Genomic DNA, 23306 nt, shown 5'->3' on the forward strand with positions numbered 1-23306 from the left:
TTTGACCCTTATTAAAGTACCAGATTATTTGGAGCCTTGTTGTCAAGTTCTTGATGTGATGATGTGATGTCTTGTGTTTAGCAGTGTTTACAGAAGGCCTGATAAGGAGAGAGAATCGTAACAATATGTACAAAAATCCCAAAAGCGACGATCCAAACAGCAAAGTTTCCGATGATGTCGAAACAACATCGAACCACCAAAGAAGAAAATGAATACTGTCGGACTGAAGCACAAGTACGGTGAAAGCAATGGGGGAGTTTTGTTATACTAAAAGCAACAGCCTGGGTGCGTTATGTGCTCCGAGGTACCGTTTAACTAATATATGAAGCCGTTCTTACTTTTCAGCGGTATTTGATTAACTAAGTACATAGGTCTAGATCAGGGGTTCTCAACCTGTGGGTCGCGACACCCTTAGGGGGTCGATTGACGATTTGCCAGGGGTCGTCTAAGACCATCGAAAATATGGAATGTTTTTTGTCTATTCTTCTATTGCTGTGTGGATGGGGGTCGCCGAAGAGTGAGATTGTAAAAAGGGGGTCGTCGAGCTTAAAAGGTTGAGAACCGCTGGTCTAGATCATCACAAACAGCCGTTTTTGTTTTTATATGTCATGAGTAAACGTAAACGTTATGAAGCGGCAGCCAGTGTTCATTCTTCTTCCTCGTTCTCATTATTATTTTGGAGCCTTCAGATGTCAAGACCTATATATGATATTAACTATGCCGTGGTTTCCAAATCAGGAAGCTCTTCATATAATTTTCTTTCTATTGGGCTGTTTTGGGGACAGTGTATTGTTCGGCCCTTTTTTTTTTTTTGGTAGAGAATGCAGTTTTGAAGAACATGGTCAGGATTCTCTGGTGACAATCCTCAAGGACAAATTTAGCTAGTTGTAATTTTGAGCTTCCGGAACATATGTTGTCTCATTCTGTTGTGTCCGGTTCTGAGTCAACAGATTAGACGTTGATCTTGTCGGGATAGCTTACAGTAGGCGTCATCTTTCTTGTGATTCGGATGAGAGATTGTCCATTTCTCATTTATTGTATTCACTATTAGTTTTCTTCTGGAAAGATTGCAATTTTCAATAGTGTGTGTTGTTATCCCACACTTGGCGAGTGCGTCAGCCTCCTCATTTCCTTCTAGTGCAATATGTGCTGATATCCACTGAATAACGGGTTATTGTTTTTTTTGTTTTTTGTTGTTGTTGTTGTTGGGCTTTATAGCAACTATTATAAACTTTTAAGTAGTTCGATATCATTTTAACGTCTTTATATTAGCGAGTAAGTAAAACTTCCTTTCACACATTGCGATCTAGAGAGCCAATGATGATTAGATCATCAGTTTCTTAACGAGCAGGGTGTCATGTGGCCAGCACAACGACCAACCACCTTTATTTTCCCAAACTAAAGTCAGGTACCCATTAGAGCTGGGGGGGGGGACTCAGGGACGCCGTAAAAATCCCGAAATTCAAAATCCCAGTCTTGACTGAGATTTCAACCTAGGACCCAGGTTTGGAACCCTAACGCTTAACCACTCAGGCGCCGCCCCCCTCCCCACGTAGTGATTAGAATGACTTTTTCTTCAAAAGACGACGATAAAACTTAGTGATTGATTGACGTTGATTGATTTACGCTAATTGATTACCGTTGGTACTTCAGTTTACATTTCAATGAGAGAAAAACAAGTTGTTTAAAAATAAAAAGCTTAAAAAATATTCCCCACAGGAGGTTTGGACTAGCTGGTGAGCTAATAATCTTCAATTGTAAACTATTTTTGATGTTATATGAATTGAGTTGTTGAAAAATGTTGAAAAAGATCATTTACTAATTTGAACACATTTGTAGGCCTAATTTTACAAAAAAAAATCGAACAGGCAATTGGCAAGAAAGTAAAAAAAAAGAACAATATCTCATCTCATCTATCCCTTTGACTTCGGTCGTAGGGGTGCTACGATAGATTGCGTAACGTAACGAATTGGTCGTTGTGCTGGAAACATGACACCCTCGTAAACCGTAGGCCACAGAAACAGATGACCTTTACATCATCTGCCCTATAGACCACAAGGTCTGAAAGGGGAACTTTACTTTTACAGTATTGCCAGTCAGAGTGTTAGCGTGTATTCATTTGTCTTCTTTTCCTGGTATCTGATACGCAGCATTTTTCTGTAGCATTTACTCTCCATTGCTTGGATTCTCAGCGTTCAGTGTCCAACTTTCACAACCCTAGAGGAGTACAGAGACTACTAGGGAAGATTATAGTTTTAATTTTACTAGGAAGCTGATGTTACTATTAAACATTTTGTACTTTCTGCTCATGTGGAGGCCAAACGTGTTTTTTACCTTTTTTTTTTAAATTGATTCTTCATCTCTTGGTATGGAGGCGCGGTGGCTAAGTGGCAAAGCGCTTGACTTCTGAACCGGGGGTCTGGGTTTCGAATCATGATGAAGACTATAATTTTTAATCTTGGGATTTTTAGGGCTTCGCTTAGTAGGCTCTTAGTCCACTCCCCTTTAATGGGTGCCTGACAGTAGTTGGGGAAAAGTTAAAGCGGTTGGTCGTTGTGCTGGCCCGTGACACCCTCGTTAACAGTAGGTCACAGAAACACGACCTTTACACCATCAGCCCCATAGATCACAAGGTCTGAAAGGCGAACTTTATCTCTTGCTATGTTTGACCCTCGATCAACTTCTTCTGATGTTTAGCCATCCAACCGTAGGGTCCTATCTCCACTACAAAGTAGTTCTTTGCTTCTTTTTTTTTTTCAGCACTGATTTACAAGCCAACTGCTCTAGCTGCAGCATACATGTTTGAAGTGGAATTTAATCTTAGCTTGACCATTAACTGGCGGCCTAATTCTAACTCTCAGGTTTGCAGTTATATAAGACTGCTAGGCACCTAGTTTAGTTAGTTTAGTTACGCACCATAATACACCGACAGTGAACGCACATTTTATAGTGACGACATAGACGTGAGAGTTGGAGATTAATGTAGACTTTCAGTTTAGATATTGCTAGGCTCTAAACGGGGTAACATCATTGTTAGTGACGGACTTAACTGTGGCCCATTCTGTATTTAAGATTGTTTATAATTTTATACTGAGTGAACTTGGTTATTGAGCCTGTTGTTACCTGTTCATTCTTTGTAACGAGATGTTCATGTTTTCGGACTTGCATCTGTAATACATTCTACAAGCTACGCACGCATCTAGGATTGTTGAGATATCTAGAAATACTTCAAGTACATCTTATTACACATGCATCCGTTACAAGACCTCGGTTGAGAGAATGCAGACCGGGTACAAGGATAATATTCCAGCACAAAAAAGCAAAACTGTTTATCTTTTACATTCTAAATTTGAATCTATTCTGGTCACAAAGTAAAGACTTACCTGGAGGCAGCTTGTCTGCTTTTACTGCAATGAACAAGAGTAGCAGTTTCGAGGTAAGAGTGGCAGAAAGTAGGCCCCACCTCATCGTTTCCCAAAATTATTATTCTAATTTGATTTGCCGTTGTTGAATTACAGATACGACTGCTGTTACGGTCACAATCCTATAGATAGATTACATGGGCGTACATAGGAGTTTTGGGTAAAAAGCAAAGTCACAGATCCTTAACGGCCATTGTCTATTTACAAGGCTTAGATGAAGTTACCCCGTCTGAGTGGAATATGTTATACATTGTCTTTCCCACTCCCCATGCTCGGATCAAGTTGAAACTTTGCACAAGTATTCATTGTTGGTGACAACACATGAATGAATTTAAAAAATTAACCAATTAACTTCGATAGTTAATGGTAATAAATCAATTTTATTGTATATAGAAAAACATTGCAGTATTAAGACATTGAATGGTGCTCTTCGTTCATTCATTGTAAGTAAAGTTTTCCCTCTCAGACCTTGTGGTCTATAGGGCAGATGATATAAAGGTCATATGATTCTGCGGCCTGCGGTTTACGAGGGTGTCATGTGGCCAGCACAACGACCAACCGCCTTTATTTTTCCCCAACTAATGTCAGGTACCCATTAGAGCTGGGTGGACTCAGAGGCACCCAGAGATCCCGAAATTACAAATCACAGTCTTCACCAGGATTCGAACCCGGGAGCCCCGGTTCAGAAGCCAAGCGCTTTACCGCTCGACCACCGCGCCTCCTTCACTCATTGTATGCTTTACATTATTTATTAATTTTTATGGCATAACAATGATGAAGGAAAGCAGATTATTGCTGTTTTAAAATCTATGGTCGCAGCCTTATTTAATTCTATTCTTAATTCTAGACCATCTTATTTAATATGAAATATTGTGATATTATGATTTGAAATTTAATATGAAATACTATTATCTAGACTGTAATCCTAACCCTAAGTTCGAAAAAGAAAAATAATTACGCCATGTGCGTATCAATGTGTTATATCTTAGGTGTAGGCTAATAAGAGATCTAAATCTCCTCTAAGTCGATGGATTTTTACAAGGATTCAGACAACACGTTCCATGTTGTAACGACTCTGGGAAGAAAGAGCACTTACATAGATTTGTCCTAGCATATGGAATAAAAAAAATGTACCTTTGTCCGTGTTTTTCTGAATATGTAATTAGTAATTAGGCTGTTGTTGTTGTTTTTTTGGTGAGGGGGGTTATAATTTTATTTCAGTGTTTTATGTATTATTGCTGCTTAATTTCTTAATATCTCTAAATGTATTCGTATTGATTTTATTTTTACAAATGGTTTTACTCTAGTCAAATGAAACGTGAATAGAAACCTATTTTCAAGTAGGCTATTTTCTTATCACGGGTCTATTTTCAGTCTGCTTCCAGCAATATTGGACCTACCCGAGATTGTGCAAATTATTGTCCAGCGAAGCCACTTTGTGGCCACAAATTGTCGAATAAATCTAAAGTAGAAGGTTAAGTTAAGTCAACAGAGAGGTCTAGACTGTATTTCCAAATTTTGAGTTTGGAGAGCACGTTCAGTAGAGTGAGGAGGCTAAGTCCCAAGTGCTCGTGGTGCGTAATTCTACGCCTTAGTTTTATTCGTATTACGCTATTATTAGATCTGGGCGCATCCATTGTCTTCCGAGACAGAAGAAGCCATAATCCTGTGTAGTTATACGAGGGCTTTTTACTTGAATTGAAACGACTCGCTTTATAACGCCCACCAACATCCACATGAATAGGCCTACATACTTTTCGGACTTAAATTCTAGTACCATTTCTTACTGTGCTTCCTCCCCCGGTGAGTCCACAACCAACAAAAGTTAGTCCTACGTATTATCTCTTATCTTCGACTTCTCAATACAACATCGAGCTACGACGTGTACTTGAGGCTCCCCATTTTTTGGCCCTTTATTAATTCAATGACAACCCCCTTAATTTCATTTATTTTTATCATTTTCCAATGAATCAACCCCTTTGCCAAACAGTCTATAATCTATATGCTAACTTAAAGCAGACTTTATAATCAAATCAAAAATATAAAAAATTGTCAGTGAATAAACGACCTTTTTAAAGTGTGTGGTTTTTTTTTTTTGGTAGAGTAAAAGGGGGGGGGGGGTATATGTAATACTGTTTGTGGAGGAGATGAGTTATTCTAAATATGATGCCTCTCTAGATCTATGACGGACAAAAAAAAAAGAAGGCTTATATGTGGACTTAGTAGCGAATAGTCATATTTCCCGTCTCTCCCTCTAGCACTCCGCGGGAAGAGCGAATCTTTAACAATTTATTTATCAGTACTTTTAGAATTTACGGGTAAAGAATGTATGTAGCCTATTGGTGGGGAATTATTTTATGCTAGGATGCCAAGAGTGATTCAAAGACGGGTGTACTATGTTTGAAACTGAGCTTTACTGGCCTCTCCATTGGGGGATGCCAAAAAAAAATGGGGCGGCCTCAAACTTTGTGGTTGGGAATGAAGGCTTTCAATTGGAGGATGCAAAAAAGAAGTATGCGATGTCATTAAAAAAAATGCTGGCTGTTCCACTGAATATACAAGGGCCAAAAAGTGTGTGGCTGGGGGGGGGGAGAAATGTTTCATTTAAAAGTAATGTGTCTATTGTTCACGTGAGAAGGGAGGGCATGTAGAAACATGTACACAAAACAAAGTACAGCACAATGACCAACCGCCTTTACATTCTCAAACTAATTTCAGGTATCCATTAGAGCTGGGTGGAGTCAGGGGTGTCATAAGAATCCTTTAGTCCAAATCCCAGGTTTTCTTTTGTCAGGATTTAAACCGGAGACCCTTTGTTTAAGAAGCAAGGTTCTGCCACTCAGCCACCACACCCACTTAACATATTGTTGTAACCCTGCCTTGCACCAGTGCTTGAGGTGCGCACTAGCGCACTAGTGAACGTAAACAGGAAGAGACTAGAACGGAGAGAATAACAGTGCATCAGGGATTGTGAAGAGTCTGAATGTTTGGGAAACTAAGAAGAAGCCAGCTTTTGATGCTGCCTGAAGGTTGTAGTAGGGACCTGGAGCGAAGCGGGGAAGGCTGTCGTTGGTCCACATTCGGGTTAAGTAGCAAAGGACTGGTATACTTAGTAGTGAGACTCTGAGGAAGCTGAAGGATGAATCATCATGTTATGTGTTTACCCTAGTGAATAAACACAACTATTATTTCCTGTTAAACTGTGTTGAGTTGCATGCCTATTCGTTGAGTGCCTAACCTAGAGTTACAACAATATATTAGGAATTAATTAAATTTAAAAAAAAAATTACTTATTTTATTGGCAACCCTGGTGCTGATACCTAAAACACTTTTGTTTTAAACTTATTGCTTGGTTAAATAAATAGGTACCTCACTGACCAAGCTACATACTATTATTGTTCTGCAAACAGTACAGACTTCAAGTCATTGTAATAAAGGTCATTTTTCATTAGAATAGTTCTGTTTCAAAAGTATGTTAAATGGCATTACAAATGTACACATAGGGTTAAATAAAAATTCAAGACACTCTAAATAAAAAAAAAAAATTTGCTTTCATCTTTTATTTAGTCATGTTTGTTTAGCTAAAAATGTATGTCTAATTCTGTCTATAAGTCTGTGTGCGTAAAACTCTTGGTATTCTTCTGGTAGTTCTTCTAGTGCTTTTATTGCCCTGTCAACTATCTGGTTGGCACGTTGTGCAGGGAGCAAGTCATGATTTCCGTAGGGGTCCTTAGTGTCATACAGTTTGTCCTCTAGGTGGCGCCAGAAGACGTTGACAGCAACTCCAGCATCCTCGTACGTCATATTGTGAAACCAAAGAGCTGGGAAAGAGAACAATGTTGTTTTTTTTTAATAAGAAGTGAAACAAAATGAAAAAGTGAAACAAGAAACAACTAAACAAGAAACAGTGAAACAAAAAAACAGTGAAACAAAGCAAGAAACAGATAAACAAGAAACAATGAAAGAAGAAACAGTGAAAGAAGAAACACTGAAACAAGAAACAAAGCAAGAAACAGTGAAACAAGAAACAAAGCAAGAAACAGATAAACAAGAAACAAGAAACAGTGAAACAAGAAACAGTGAAAAAAGAAACAATGCAAGAAACAGATAAACAAGAAACAATGAAACAAGAAACAGTGAAACAAGAAACAAAGCAAGAAACAGATAAACAAGAAACAATGAAAGAAGAAACAGTGAAACAAAGCGAGAAACAGATAAACAAGAAACAATGAAGCAAGAAACAGTGAAACAAGAAACAGTGAAACAAGAAACCAAGCAAGAAACAGATAAACAAGAAACAATGAAACAAGAAACAGTGAAACAAGAAACAAAGCAAGAAACAGATAAACAAGAAACAATGAAACAAAACTGTGAAAAAAGAAACAATGAAAGAAGACGCAATAAACAGTGAAAAAAGAAACAGTGAAAAAAGAAACAAAGCAAGAAACAGATAAACAATAAACAATGAAAAAAGAAACAAAGCAAGAAACAGATAAACAAGAAACAATGAAAGAAGAAACAGTAAAACAAAGCAAGAAACAGATAAACAATGAAACAAGAAACAGTGAAACAAGAAACAAAGCAAGAAACAGATAAACAAGAAACAATGAAATAAAACTGTGAAAAAAGAAACAATGAAAGAAGACGCAATAAACAGTGAAACAAGAAACAGTGAAAAAAGAAACAAAGCAAGAAACAGATAAACAAGAAACAATGAAAATAGAAACAAAGCAAGAAACAGATAAACAAGAAACAATGAAAGAAGACGCAAGAAACAGTGAAACAAGAAACTGTGAAACAAGAAACAACAAAACAAGAAACAGTGAAACAAGAAAAAATACAAATCTTAAAAAATAAACACTAAAACGGAGAAACACTTTAACATGTAATAATGATATAATGAAACAAAAAAAAACTAAAACAGCGACACCAGTAACAATGAAATGAAAAACAGTAAAACAAGAAGGAATATGTATTCACCCCTAACAAGCTAGTAGTGTTACTCTTACAAATGAGATAAACTAGACCATAGAGCTCAATGGACTATGTTTATGCACCTATGTCCTACTGTAGTGACAGGGAAAGCATATGGTATGAGAAAGGTCTGCATGACAATTTTGTTCCAAGATTCCATTGGAATCCAAATCTGCTGTGTAGAAATCTAAAACAATGCACTCCTCCTGTAATCTTCAGACTATCTTATTATTATTGTCTTCCCTATGTTTTGTGCCCTGGTCTGTCCTTTATTACCATAAATCTGATTAATCAATTTCTCTCATTAAAAATTAGGTCCCTAGAGCTGCCTTTATTCATGCCATGTATGCAACGTTATGTAATGATGCCTTCTGAATAAAATTGCATTATGGCCACTACACAAATGAAACAAAATAGACAAACACATTTCAACTATTCTTGTTAAGTAATAGAGTGTAAGGATATAAAACTTGGACTGCTTTATTTGATCCTTACTGGAAAGATTGGACTATTGGAAACAAAGGACTATTTTTTTAATTAACGACAACAACGGGCCACAAAGAAGAACAGACACAAAACACAAAGAACATCATTGATTGACTACACAGAGATGTCTTGTTCCTTTTCACCTTCCCGAGTCAATGAGTAGGGCTGATACCGAGTCAATGAGTAAGGGTTCATACCGAGTCAATGAGTAGGTCTGATACCGAGTCAATGAGTAGGTCTGATACCGAGTCAATGAGTAAGGGTTAATACCGAGTCAATGAGTAGGTCTGATACCGAGTCAATGAGTAGGTCTGATACCGAGTCAATGAGTAAGGGTTCATACCGAGTCAATGAGTAGGGCTGATACCGAGTCAATGAGTAGAGCTGATACCGAGTCAATGAGTAGGTCTGATACCGAGTCAATGAGTAGGGCTGATACCGAGTCAATGAGTAGGGCTGATACCGAGTCAATGAGTAGGGCTGATACCGAGTCAATGAGTAGGGCTGATACCGAGTCAATGAGTAGGGCTGATACCGAGTCAATGAGTAGGGCTGATACCGAGTCAATGAGTAGGGCTGATACCGACTGACAGAGTAAGGAACAAACAAGTTTTTGTACCATTTGGTTGTAGCCTTAAATAGACAATTGTCGCCCACTTTGTGACGACTTGATGTAGTTTTAATGGAATGAGTGGGAGTTGTATTCTAGGATTTTTCTGGCTTTGCTAAGAAATTTTTGTTCATTTAAATTTTGTAGGGTTCTTCATGTTGTTTTTTTAAACTTATTTTAATAAAATTGTTCCAGTGTAGATTTCTCCTCGGCTTTCAATACCATACAGCCACATCTAATGATAAACAAACTGAGTAACTTAAATGTTAGCCCTTACATGCTAGCACGGGTTCCAAACTTTTTAACCTGTCTCCGTATGTTAAAGTCAACAACACCAAATCGTCAACTCGAGTACTATGCATGGGTGCTCCACAAGGTTGTGTACTTTCTCATGTACTGTATACTCGTAACACTACTGACATAAGAAGCATCTATGACTCAGTTAAACTCATTAAATTTGCTGATGATACTGCCATAGTTGGTCTTATTTCAGAAGACGAAACTCAGTATCGAAGCTCGTTAGAAGAGTTTACAAACTGGTGCATTGACAACTTTCTAGAACTGAATGTCACAAAAACTAAAGAACTTAAAATAGATTTCAGAAAGAAAAAACAGAAGATGCATGAACTTCAGATAAAGACAACAAATTTCCATAAGGATCAATAAAGCAGTCTTAGTCTTAGACTTAACATCATCTGCCCTATAGATTGCAAGGTCTGGACAAGGAAACTTTACTTTTACTTGACACATTTTGTATGGTCACACAGTAAAATTGGCCCAAATGTTCTTTTGTAAAAGAAAGCTGTTAAGTTTGTATAACTGAGACCAATCATTATAGAAGGCCTGAATACAGACCTGCAACGTCACAACCTGTGGGCAGTATAGACCAATAGCTCGTTGCCATGTTACAGGTCTGTGTGACATGGTAACAATCTAAATGTCTACACTGCCCACAGGTTGTGATATTGCAGGTCTGTGTGGAGGCCTTCTCTAATGAATGGTCTTGGTATAATGCATATACTTAAAGCAAATGCTTAGTTAGACAACTATTTATGGATACAGACGTAAATGGTTTCTAAAGGCAAGACATCCTTGACCATTTTCTGTTTTAGCTGTCTCCTGCTGTAGGCCTTTTATATTTTTATGCTGACATCTGTTACTAAAAGAGCCTCACCAGGTATGAACAAAATATCTCCTGGTTCAAGATGCCCTCTGTATTGTTTGGCTTCAATAAATTTGGGATAGCATGACAGATCTGGATTATCCACATCAAGAACTTCAGATTTATCACCTGTGTTTAGTAAGAAAAAAGTCAATATAAAAACAAAGTCTTAGAGAAATAAAAGTCCAGCAAGAAGAACTGAGGTGTGTTTATATCAAAAGGAGGCGGAGGCTGTAATAAATTGTTCTTTATTTTGTATTTTAACTATATTATGCTACACCACTTTTAAGAAGAACATTAAGACCTATCTGTTTAAAACTTTTTTAGATTAACTGTCATTGTAACTGTAGTGTCTGTGTTTGTAATGTTATTACAGCGCCTTGAGCCTACATCTTGTTTGTTAACAGCGCTTTATAAATAAAATTATTATTATTATTATTATATTTTAAATTTTGATTACAACATTGCCCACTGCCATCCCCAGTGGCCCTGCAGGAAGTTTGGGCTAGGATGTTATATTTTCAGAATCTGAAGGAACATTTGAAACATGTTAAAAATTTGGAAATTATTTTTCTAATCTATATATAAAGTCAAGTACATTATGACTTAAACTGAAAGTATTGAGATAAGGCTGCAGCATAAAAGAGTGCTAGGCTGGCTATTGCATAAAAGAGTGCTAGGCTGGCTATTGCATAAAAGAGTGCTTGGCTGGTATACAAAGTCCCTAGCAACATTTGAAATGTTTTTCTGCTAGTCTAGAAATTTTGGAAATCTTTTCAAGTCCAACCAGTTTATAGGTAAATGAATAAGTACTTACAATCATAAGGTGTAAATTATGTAGAATATGGTATATTCAGTATATTGAAATGTGTATGCTTGTCAAAGCAGTATCATATCATATTTTAAAAAGAACGGTCAGTATTATGAGCTTCATCTCAAGCTTAAAACTTTGTCTTACCATAGACTGAAACTTAAATTTTACTGCTGTATCATTAATAAGTCAAAAGTAAAACCATAAAATACTAAACATTATCATCTAAGGAGAGTATTGAAAGCTAGTCATTGTGTTGGCTTTTTATAAAGATTGTATCAACTCACTCTGCCTGTCTGGTATAAATCTTAAATCTTATTTCTCCCACTATACATTCTCAGATCAACTCAAAACTTTATACAAGTATTCATTGTTGAAGACAGTAGTCCTACATAAATCAATAATAAAAAAAAAATATGATTGGATAATTTTGTTTTATGAGGGAAAAAGTAGATACAGCAGAAATTGTGTTGTTCTTTTCTTAAAATACCCTTTGCTTGTAAAATAAGATTTATTTATTTTTTTTGCTTGTGAATGCTCTATTCACTGGGCTTATAAAAAAACATCTAGCATCTAGATTATCCAAGAAAATGTAAAAGTCACTGCTGTATTGAGATGAATTGTTATTTTTGAAAAATAAAATGATGTTACCATTGAGATACAGATAATCCACATCGTTAGGATGAAATAAAACAACTTTTTTTCTGCCAACAACTTGAATTAAAATGTTGTCCATTATCTGATGAGAATACACACAAAAAAAAAAATGATTCAAAGGCAGAGTTAGCGACTTGTGAAGTACTTTTAAAGTAATAACAGTCAAATGACTTAATACAATTTCAGAATTATAAGCATTGTGTTTGGACTACCATTACCCTAACTTTCCAGTAAGAGATGAATGTGATCTGGAGTTAAATCTCAGATTATCTTGATGGCAAACAAAAGTACTTAAGATAACGAATGCCAGCTTGGAGGAGAAAATTTGTCAGCAGGTGGCTTAAGGGGCAGCTGGAGATCTCTTACAAAGGATGCATTTGAAACCAAACTCGAACAATAGATGAAGACAGGAATTAATGATTGTTATGGACGGTTGTTCACTTGTAGCATTAAACTGCTGGGAGACAACAAAACTGCTGTAGGCATATTATATTCAAACTTGTAAAACTTGAAATAACTTCTTTTCTGAACAAAACTAAATATAACTTTTATTAAAATACAGACAAAATGAAATTGATATGAAATAAAAATAAATGTTGTAGATTTTAGTAACAATGTTTGGTATTTTTAACAAAATCTAACTCACTAAAATAACACTTCTTTTCAGTCTCATGTTCTGGAGTTGTCTCCGTTACCTCAAACCGCTGACAACAATGCTACCTATCTTGCATCATTCAGAACCAATCGCTAACTTCTTTCCACCATTACCAGAGTAACTCACAAAAACATACACACTCCATAACAATGATGGAAAGAGAACTTAAATCAACCACTGACAAATGAAGAGTTGTGTCTGCATTGGATGTGGCAAAATAAGTAGATCACAGCAGGACAGCAAAACCATGTCAAATACATATTATATACATTGCATACCTAAAATAGACCTGCTCTGGAAGAATTTGCCAGGAACCTGAAAAAAATAACCTCTATAAGCTACTTAGTTTCCAAAGACTGATAATGATAGATGGAAGGTGGTATTGATTGCTCTACCATTGCTGAGAAAGAATTCCTTTAAATAAGCCACCAAAACAACATAATAAAAGTTACTATTTCTAACAAAAATTTGTATTTTTTTTTAACTTGGATTTTAAAAAGAAAAAAAAAAGAAAAAAATTTAACAGCGAAAAATAAGTTTAATTTATTGCTAAAGAATAGATCGACATTGTCATAAGTAACATCTTTTATAAAATATTTATCCAGAGAGAGCTTTTATGTATTAACTTTGCATATACTACAAGAATCATGAAAATGATAACAGGAAAAATGCCCAAAACAAAACCCAAAACAATTATTTGAAACTGATCCCAAAAAAAATACATAGAACTTATAAAGTGTGATAGAAGAAAAAAAAAATTGAATTGATTTGAGAAAAAACAAGAATGAAATAAACAATAAATTGATAATAACCTATTCAAACCTTACATCATAGTGCGTCCAGAGCTGAACTCCCCTAGAGGCAATACGAAAGACACTGGAAAAAAATTTCTCTCTTTCAAATACTTGCGGTATTGTTAAGTCTTGTGCCAGCTCAGGGAACTGAACAGAAATGTCTGCAACATCTTTACGAGGGTCGTGTCCCAGGGCACGGAGGTAAAATTTTTCTTTCTGAAATAATTGTTAATATATACAGCAAAGAGTTAGAAAAGGTACTTTTATATTGTATAAGCAAGTAGGCTAATACATACTCCAAATAAGTCTCATTTTAAAAGTTTATCAAAAATAATTATGCAAGAGAAATTTTTTTAAATTACGATTTTTTTAAAAATCAAGAAAACCCAATATTTATTGATGATGCTAGAATTTAAGAAATAAAAAAAAACTTTATGCTGTTTTATATAATTCAGACATTCCTTCAGAAATAAACATTATTAATCTTAGCCAAAACTTCCTGAAGACAGCAGTGGAAGACAGCAGAGTTTGATTTAGGGATCATGGTGATGACAGGAGCATATCAGACAAAAAAAGACAGACATTATTTCTTTCTCTCCAGAATTTAAGCCATTGGTTAAAATGCATGACTAGACGTATGACAGATAGGATGTAATCATCTTCTTTTTTTAAATAACGTCTGTAATATATAAGATAATTGCCACATGTACATAAAATATTTTGCTTGAAGCAGGAAGAAGACCAACTATATGAAATGGCTTTACTGAAGTGGTCCGAAAGAACAAGAATATGGAAGAATTCCTTGTATTAATACAATCACTACATTATTACATCTATAAATTTGTACACTTTTTGTTCTGCCGAGCCACAAACTTTGAATGAAAGAAAGAATAAGGTCTTAGAAATGGTAGTCCAACCAACAATCTACCTGGTCAATAAAGTAGTCAGCATGCTCATCTTCAAAAGCTCTTTTTACAAATTCTTGGAATGGCAATGATCTGTGAAATGTAATTTTAAAAAAAAAGGTGATTTCTGAAAAAAATAAAAGACATGTTTGAAGCTGACAATCTCAAATACTATCAACCTTACTATAATAAAATCATTGTGTACATTAACTCTAAATATTACTCCTTTCAGATGTCCGTAAGCTAGACAAACCTACCACTCGAATGACCAGACCAAGGTACCTCATCTCATTTCTGCTTGTTGCCCTGTCTGGGGCATAGGCCAATAACCAGTATCCTTGAGGCATCTTGGTTCTGGGAGAGTCTCTTCAACTGTTCCCCAAGTCTTGTCCATCTACTAGGCATCTACTTCCAAATCTCAGTGCAATGTATTTCTGGGCCATCCCTTATTTCTCTTTCCTTGGGGGTTCCAAATCAGGGATTGTCTTGCAATGCTAGATGCAGGCTTGCAAAGGGTGTGGCATATCCATTGCCAGAAACCTCTGAAGGATATCCTTAAAATATGGGCTGCTGTTTTGTTCTTTGCCATAGTTCCTCATTCAAAATGTTCTCTGGACAGTGGATCATAAAAATCTTCCTGAGGCAGGTATTGATGAATACCTGGATTTTTTTCATGGTGGTGATGGTGGCTCTTCAGGTCTCTGCTCCATGCAGACCAAGGGATGTGAGGGGAAAAACATCCTTATGTTGATGTTGCTCCTCAGTATGTAACAAATAAACACAATACATCAAAGAAGTTACACAAATTTGTACATAATTATTTTGATTTACCTATAGAGAAAGTTCTTATTGATAAAATCCATCTGTGTTGATGATGACACATGCACTTTGACCTCCTGTGTGCCCCCGTCACTAGCTAAATAGCTTGGTGTCCACTTACGCAGACATTCTCCAATATCCAAACCTCTTAATATCACAGGCTCTCTCTGTAGAAATAATCAAAATAATTGTTACAAGAAAAATGAGTTGGCCAAATACACTAATATGGTCTGTAAATGAGGGTCATGAAAAAAGTTTGCCATCGAGCAGTCACTTTGATATTCTTGTACATTATTTGGCACTTTTCGGCTGAAAAGTTTGTTCATCTTGAACAAGACAGGATGCATTTTCAAATTATTTTTTTTTAGGGATGATAATTGAAAATCTTCTTCTTCTTCTTCATCGTTCTCATTGTTATGTTGGAGTGTTCATATGACTAGACCAATACATGAGATGAACTGCGCAGTGGTTTCCAAATCAGGGAGCTCTCCATATAGTTTTCTTTCTATTGGGGTGATTTGGGGCCAATGTCTTATACGGGCCTCTTGGTAAAGAGAGCAGTTTTGGAGGACGTGGTCGGCATTCTCAGGTGATAATGAAAATGAAAATTTATACTTCCATTTCTAGAATATTTTTTAATTGTCTAGATAAGTATAAAAAATAAAATATACACAATAATTTAAAAAACAAACCTTAAATTGAGTGAAATTGCAATTATTTTGAATCAATTAAAAAAAAAAATTTTTTTTAAATGCTCCAGTCTGAATTCAAAATCGAGGCTTCACAATGGAAGGCCAACTTATTAGCTAATAAGCTATCCAAGTACTTATAAAAGTAGAATGTTTTATAGTCTATCTTTAGTTTAAAACTTGTTGGGGAAAATGGAAATCACCAAAAATGCAAAAAGTGGAAAGCTAAGGTTTACCAGTGGAAGCACTTAAAGCAGATCCAAAAACATTAGCTGAGATGCAACAAGATTCTGGTACAAGAATAGGTCCCTTTAACCTGTAAGCTGGGTTACCTAATCAAGTTATTCAAGAAAAGTGACATTACCCAGTGCAACAACTGGCAAGGAATTATGTTACTGTCTAGATGCCCACTGAAGTTCACTGACATCATTAAACAGTTGTACGGTAGCTCATCATGCCAATCAAAACACAGTTGTAAGGTCACTAATCCTTTTCTAGTAAAAAATGAGGTAAGAGAGACATGTCATGGGTCAATACTGTGACCTAATTTGACTAGTTTCTAGAAGCCGAGGTCAGGTCATAGATAACCAGTGATAGATAATTATAGTCATCCAAACAGAGAAAGAGGTTAAGGAAAAAATAGCATATGTCAGCTTCTAGAAGGTCACGGTTTATAAAATATTTAAGGGAGAAGTTTCTATGATTCTGGAAAGTACGATTTAGAAAAGTATAAATTAGGGGAAAGTTAGTCAGTCCGGCCCCTCACATTGTAACGATTTTTTATAGTAACGGTCGTATGTTTAAAAATGGTTTCAGGTCCAGTAGATGAAGTTACTTTAATTGAATTTGTATCATAAAGTTATTTCAGTAATTAGTTAAAGTTGTAGTATTAGAAAGTTTCATTTTATGAAGATATTTAAGTAAAGTTATTGAATTAAGAATTTACTTATATGTGTAATTGGAAGAAGTTTATTAAAGAAGTTAAAAGAAAACAGGGATGTTTCTTTAGTGTGTTATCAAATCATTCATATAATCTCCAGCGTGATGATTCTGTTTGATCAATAATTAATATAAGAAGCATTACCAAGAAATAAATAAACAGAAATCATCACAACATGAAAATAGATATGGAAAAACTCCAGAACCTCGCCATGAGGCCTAGTAGGATATTGAGAATTAGGTAGCCTGAAAAGATATCTACTGTCAACTTGTGGGAGAGAACCAAGCTAAACCGATAATCCAAGATATTAAAAAGTGAAAGTGGAGCTGGATAGGACACACCCTGTGAAAACCAATGTTGCAAGGCAGGCACTTGATTGGAATTCACAAGGAAAGAGGAAAGTGGGTAGGCCCAAGCAAACCTAAAAGTTGGTTGGTCATAGCAAAGCTGAGGAAACTGGAATGACATGGGAGTGAAGAAAGTCGCTCAGAACCGAGTTCGGTGGAGAGATGTTGTTGAGACCCTATACTCCCCTAGAAGTTCACATAAATTAGTCAAGTAAGTCAAGAGGCAGGAAGGTGGAGTTACGAGAGACCAACTATATCTAGTTCAGCTTTTTTTTTCCTGCCAAGAGTAGGTTGACCATGATTCACTACCAAAAGCAGAGTGCTCATCACAAAGGTTTGGTAGAAGATAGCAGAAATGGTCAACAATTCCAAAGGTTTTAAAGGTCACAGGAGGTGCACTGTTTGTGTTTTGAACTAGATCTAGAATTTTAGTCTTGCTCAAATTATTCCATTTTCACAAAGCTTATATACCAACTCAAATTGTCTGTCTGTCTCCGACACCCAATCTCAGCTCAAGCTGAAATTTCGCACAATTAATCTATTTCTTTTACCTGGCAAAACAAGAATATTTTTTTTTTAAATTAACCAATTAGTTAATTAACTATTGGTAATTAATTATTTTTTTGTATCTCAAACAAGGCAAAGAAATTGTACTTGACATAAATTGTGTATAATCTGAATTAGTCCCCTTCATAGGTTGACGCTATTAATTGAAACAAACAATATATAACTATATATAGATCAACAATCTTCTCAAGTCATAAGTACCTCACCAGTAGAGTGGTTAGCATGTGGGGCCAAGGAGGTGTGAGCCACGATTTTGAATACAAGTCATTAAATTTTTTTTGTAAATGCTTTTAAAAAACAAATATTGTCAAATCCACCCAGATATCCTGACCTTTCTTTCTTACCCCCACCCCCTTTTCCTAACTGGTCCAGATAAATCAGATAATTTTATAAGTGATAGAATCATAGCGACATAGCGTATTGAGAAAGCCTTCAAAGCTAATAAAATTGTGTTAAATAAAAACAATCATAAACAAACAACATTAAGTCACGTGATAATATTGATAAAACAGTGAAAAAAACTGTCACCTGATAACCATTCAACTATCATTGTGTATTAAAAATTAGATCATAATTTGTATAGAAGAGAGAGAATCACGTGGCTAATAAATGTTGTTTGTTTGAGGTCCATTGCCATTGGTAAAAATATTTCTAGACCTAGATCTATATTTAATCTATAATAACACAGTTTTATTGTTGTTGGTCTAGTCTCTAGATTCTCATTCTAGTTTATTTTAGTCTAGATTACTCAATCTAGAACTCTTACTCTAGACTAGAATCAGAAGGAATAAATATGACTGATCCAAACTAATCTTATCTTCTTATCTTATCTTATATAATACAGACGTTACTTCAAAAAAGAAGATGATTACGTCCTACGCGTCATGCATTTAGTCATGCATATTAACCAATGACTTAAATTCTGCCAAGTCACTGGTTTTCCTGGCTAGCTCAGGCAACCCATTCCATGCTCTAATAGCACTAGGGAAGAAGGAGTATTTGTACAAATTTGTCCTAGCATATGGGACGAGGAATGTGCCTTTATCTTTGTGTCTTTCAGAGTATTTTATTAAATTTTGTTTTTGTATTTGAAGATTATGGTTCAGTGTTTTATGTATGATTGCTACTTTACTTTTGAGCCTTCTGTCCTGAAGGCTTTCTAAATTTAGTGATTTTACTAAAGGTGTTACTCTAGTCAAATGTAAATATTCGTTTGTTATGAATCTCACTGCTCTATTTTGTGTCTGTTCCAGTTTCTTAATGTTTTCTTGAGTTGAGGGGTCCCAAACGGAGGATGCATATTCTATTATTGGCCTAACCAAGGTTAAGTAACATTTTAGTTTTATGTTCTTATTTGATTTATAGAAATTTCTTTTAATAAATCCTAATGCTTTGTTTGATTTTTTTGTAGTTTCATCAATATGTGGATTCCATGATAGTTTTTCATTTATTATAACACCTAGGTATTTTGCGTTTTTAGTCTGTGATACTGGTTTGCCATGAATAAGATAAGTGGAATTAATTTGTTTTAGTTTTTTTGTTACTCTTAACAACTGACATTTTTCTGGGTGGAAAGACATGCTCCAATTTGATTCCCATTTCTGTAATTCATCTAATTCTCTTTGTAAAATATCTGTGTCTTGTGTTGTTTTTATTGTTCTATATATTATGCAATCGTCTGCAAATAATCTGACTTTTGTTCCTGAACTAATGCAATTTGGTAAATCATTTATGTAAATTAAAAATAGTAGTGGACCCAAGACTGTACCTTGAGGTACACCTGAGTTTACTGTTATCGGTGTTGATTTAGAGCCATTTATTATTACAGTTTGTTCTCTCCCTATCAGAAAGTCTTTAATCCACTGATGCAGTGGACCATTAATGCCGAAATATTTTAATTTTTTAAGCAAACTATGGTGGTGAACTTTGTCAAAAGCCTTAGAAAAATCTAGTAAGATAGCATCTATTTGTTCACTATTATCTAAACCTTTTGAAAAATCATCAATTAGTCCTATTAGTTGTGTTTCACATGATCTATATTTCCTAAAGCCATGTTGGTATGGTGTGAGGACATTATGTTTGTCTAAGTGGTTTATGATGTTGCTACATATTATGTGTTCTAGGATTTTACATGTGATGCTGGTAAGTGATACTGGTCTGTAGTTCCCTGGGTCAGATTTTTCTCCTTTTTTAAATAGGGGGGTGACATTAGCTTCTTTCCAGTCCTTTGGTACTCTGCCCTGGTTAAGTGAAGCCTGAAAGAGTATTTTGAACACTGGGGCTAGCTCATTACTTAGTTCTTTGAGTAATCTAGCTGGAATACCATCAGGTCCAGAAGCTTTATTTGGTTTGGTGTTGGCTAATAGTTTTTGAATTCCATTTTCTTGTACTACTATATCTTCTATGTTGTCTACTTGGTTCAAATTCAGTAATATGTCTTTGTCTCCTGGGGCTGAGAATGCTGATGCAAAGTATTTGTTTAGAATGTTTGCTTTAGTTTCATTATCATTATGTATTATGTTATGTTCATCTTTTAATGGCGCTACGCCTGTTGTTTCCATTTTCTTAGACTTAATGTATGACCATAGGTTTTTGTTGTTATCTTTAGATATTACATTGTTTATGTATTCACTCTGCAGCTGTCTGCTTACTTTTTGGGTTAAGTGTTTAATTTTTATATACTTTTTGTAAACTCTTTCTGCATTAGTTTCTTTAAATTTTCTATAGAGGTTTTCCTTCTGTTTACAAAGCTTCTTTAGTCTATTATTAAACCAGCATTTATTTATTTTGTTTGATGTGTATTTAGTTGGTATATGATTTTCTATTATGCTTTTAAGATGGTTTTTAATGAAATTCCAGAGGTCATCGACTGGTTGGTTAATGTCTTTTTCTAATAAGAATGTTTGTTGAAAGTTTAGTGCAGCTTGGTGTAGTTGTGTTAGGTTACATTTATTCCAGAGTAAGATTTTTCTTTTGGGTTTTGTATTGGCTACTGCTTTTATCTGACTGTGTATTTTTATGATCTCATGGTCTGATAGACCAGGGATAATTTCATAATCAACTACTAATCCAGGTCTGTTGGTTAAGAAGAGATCTAATGTGTTGTTTAATCTAGTTGGCTTTTTAATGATTTGATCTAAACTTAGGTTGTGTAAAGTTTCTATGAAAAGCTCATTTATGTCCTTAAGGTTTTGGTGTTTATCTATGGTTAGTGTTTTCCAATTTATATCAGGTAGGTTGAAATCACCCATAATCCAAAAAACTGCATTTTTATTTGTCTCTTTAAGTGTAGTAATCTGATTACATAGTTCCTGCATGTATTCTAAACTAGAATTTGGTGGTCTGTAAATGCTGCCTATTATTAGGGATGTTGAGGTGGTATTAATTTTACAAAATGTTGATTCTACATTTTTTGAGTTAGGTAAGGTAATTTCTTCTGCTATAAGAGTGTTTTTTATTGCTAAAAGAACTCCTCCATGATTATCAGCCCTATCTTTTCTAAAAATTTCATAATTACTATTGAAAATTTCTGCATTATAAATTTCAGGATGCAGCCAAGTTTCTGTTCCTGCAATTATGTCTGGTTTCTCACATTCTAATAAAATTTCTAAGTCTGCTGTTTTGTTCCTAATGCTTTGAAAATTTATAACTAAGGTTTTAAGGTATTTTGGTATTACTTCTTTAGTAGGTTTGTTTAGTGAGGCTGTTGTATTAATTTTAGTAGATTTAGGTTTAACAGGAGTGGATCTGGCTAGTGGTTGGTGAGTTTGGTTCGGGATGGTGTTTAGGATGTTGTATGGGTTAGAAGTGTCCGCATCAAAGGAATCAAACAGTCCTGATGTAAACTGAGGTAACCCACACGGTACACAGTGCCATGATGCGTCTTTGTTGCCTAAGGCATAATACACAGGTGTATTCATATGGAGACATGATGCATGGTACCATTCATCGCAGGTGTCACATTGAATGGCTTTCTGTTTCAGGGTGCATATTTTTTTGCAGATGTTGCATCTATCTTTAGATCTAGGCCCTGGATTTGACTCTACATCTCCTGCCATTAATATTAACAGTGATAGGTATTTATTTCTGCTGTGTCTGATTGAGAACTTCCATTTGTGATGGGTAATCTTCTTTAATGTTATAGATGTGTATGTTAGGTTATTTTTGAAGTTGCATTGTTCTAAAGTGTGATGATTGATTATGACTGTTGTTTCCTTTTTAAGTTTAGTGTTGACAAAGGTAGATCTAGTTCTGTGTTCAGCTAGTGTGCATTTGGTGATTATTAGGATAAATAGCCAGAGCAATTTCATGATGACTGTTCTTGATTTTAGTTTTTAAAGGAGTCTAGTCTAAATCTAGTTTAAGGTTTACAATGCCTAAGTTAAGGTTAGGGTTAAATTAACTTAAATCAAATCAAATGGTTTATTAAATTCAAAATGTGGACCTAGACTAGATCTAGATTCTAGATCTAATTCTAGATCAATATATTTACGTGTATAACTAACTACATAGAATATTACTATTAGTTATTATTAGTAGTATTAGTAGATGATTAGTAGATCTAAAGCCTTAATTAAAGTCTAAGTCTAACACTAGACATAGATCTAAAATCTAAGGATATAATAATAAATATAGACTAGATCTAGATCTAAATTCTAATAAATTATAAGGATTAGTGAGACAAAATAGTCCTAAGCTAAGAATTGTTAATTTGAATTAATTAGTAGAAAAAATGCTGAATTAAGTTAAATATATAATTTAAAGATATTAGTTTATTAGTTAAATAGCTTTTTTAATGAATTTGGTTTGATTTAATACAACAAAACGAAAAATTTAACTCATCTCTGATTACAGTAAACCCTAACCCTAACCCTAACCTAATTGATAACAATTCAATTACTTGAATTAGATATATATAGAATAGATTAGACTTTTTAGACTATGGTGTCTATAGTGTCACTATCTTGCTATAGTCAGACTATAAAAGTATAGATTATAGACTTGTAAGATCTACATCTAGTCTAGATCTAGACTAGACTGTCACTAGACCTATTCGTATTCTTTCTACACTATACAGTATACTTATAGATCTATAATAGATCTAGATCTAGATCTAGTATAAACTTTGTAAACTTTGTTGTTGGTTATTTTAAAAGTATTTTTATGTTTTTCTTCAATTTCTTGTTTTTGTTTTATTTATTTATTAATAAATTAAATTTAATTATTAAGTTTTTATTAAAATTATTTGTTTACCTTTGGATAAATATCGGCAGTAAATGTTTCAGTAGTAAAAGTTTCAACAACCCTAATGTCTTCTGCATTATTAGATCTAGATCTAACACTCATTATATTATAGATAGATTAAATAGACCGTTCCAAATGATTACTAGACTAGAATCTAGACTCTAGGCCGACTCTAGGCCTAGAACCAGATGATCGCGAAAACTTTCTTCCAAAACGAAAGTAAT

At 34.9% G+C, this 23306-nt stretch overlaps 2 protein-coding genes across 3 annotated transcripts in view; both read right to left on the reverse strand.

Annotated features, from left to right (window-relative positions):
* Positions 1-5084, reverse strand: part of LOC106073009 (uncharacterized) — a 60694-nt gene extending 55610 nt beyond the window's left edge. Inside the window, exons 1-2 of one of the 2 annotated variants that reach the window (XM_056014815.1) lie at positions 4823-5084; positions 3384-3544 (exon numbers count right to left, since the gene is read on the reverse strand). In XM_056014815.1, coding sequence (XP_055870790.1) covers positions 3384-3468 — 85 coding nt within the window. In that variant the 5' untranslated portion in view covers positions 3469-3544; positions 4823-5084. Of the gene's footprint in view, positions 1-3383; positions 3545-4782 lie in introns of both variants that reach the window. The other variant, XM_056014816.1, reaches the window with a different exon arrangement.
* A 1874-nt stretch (positions 5085-6958) lies between these two features.
* Positions 6959-23301, reverse strand: LOC106073027 (tRNA wybutosine-synthesizing protein 5-like). Its single transcript, XM_013233496.2, has 7 exons — positions 23092-23301; positions 15308-15462; positions 14500-14569; positions 13605-13787; positions 12117-12204; positions 10667-10783; positions 6959-7243 (listed from the first exon to the last, which is right to left on the reverse strand). Exons 1-7 carry the CDS (start codon positions 23182-23184, stop codon positions 6990-6992), a joined length of 960 nt encoding a protein of 319 aa, XP_013088950.2. The 5' UTR covers positions 23185-23301; the 3' UTR covers positions 6959-6989.
* Between the last annotated feature and the right edge of the window lie 5 nt (positions 23302-23306).

The sequence above is a fragment of the Biomphalaria glabrata genome, chromosome 16 (assembly GCF_947242115.1).
Source record: "Biomphalaria glabrata chromosome 16, xgBioGlab47.1, whole genome shotgun sequence".
NCBI lineage: Eukaryota > Metazoa > Mollusca > Gastropoda > Planorbidae > Biomphalaria > Biomphalaria glabrata.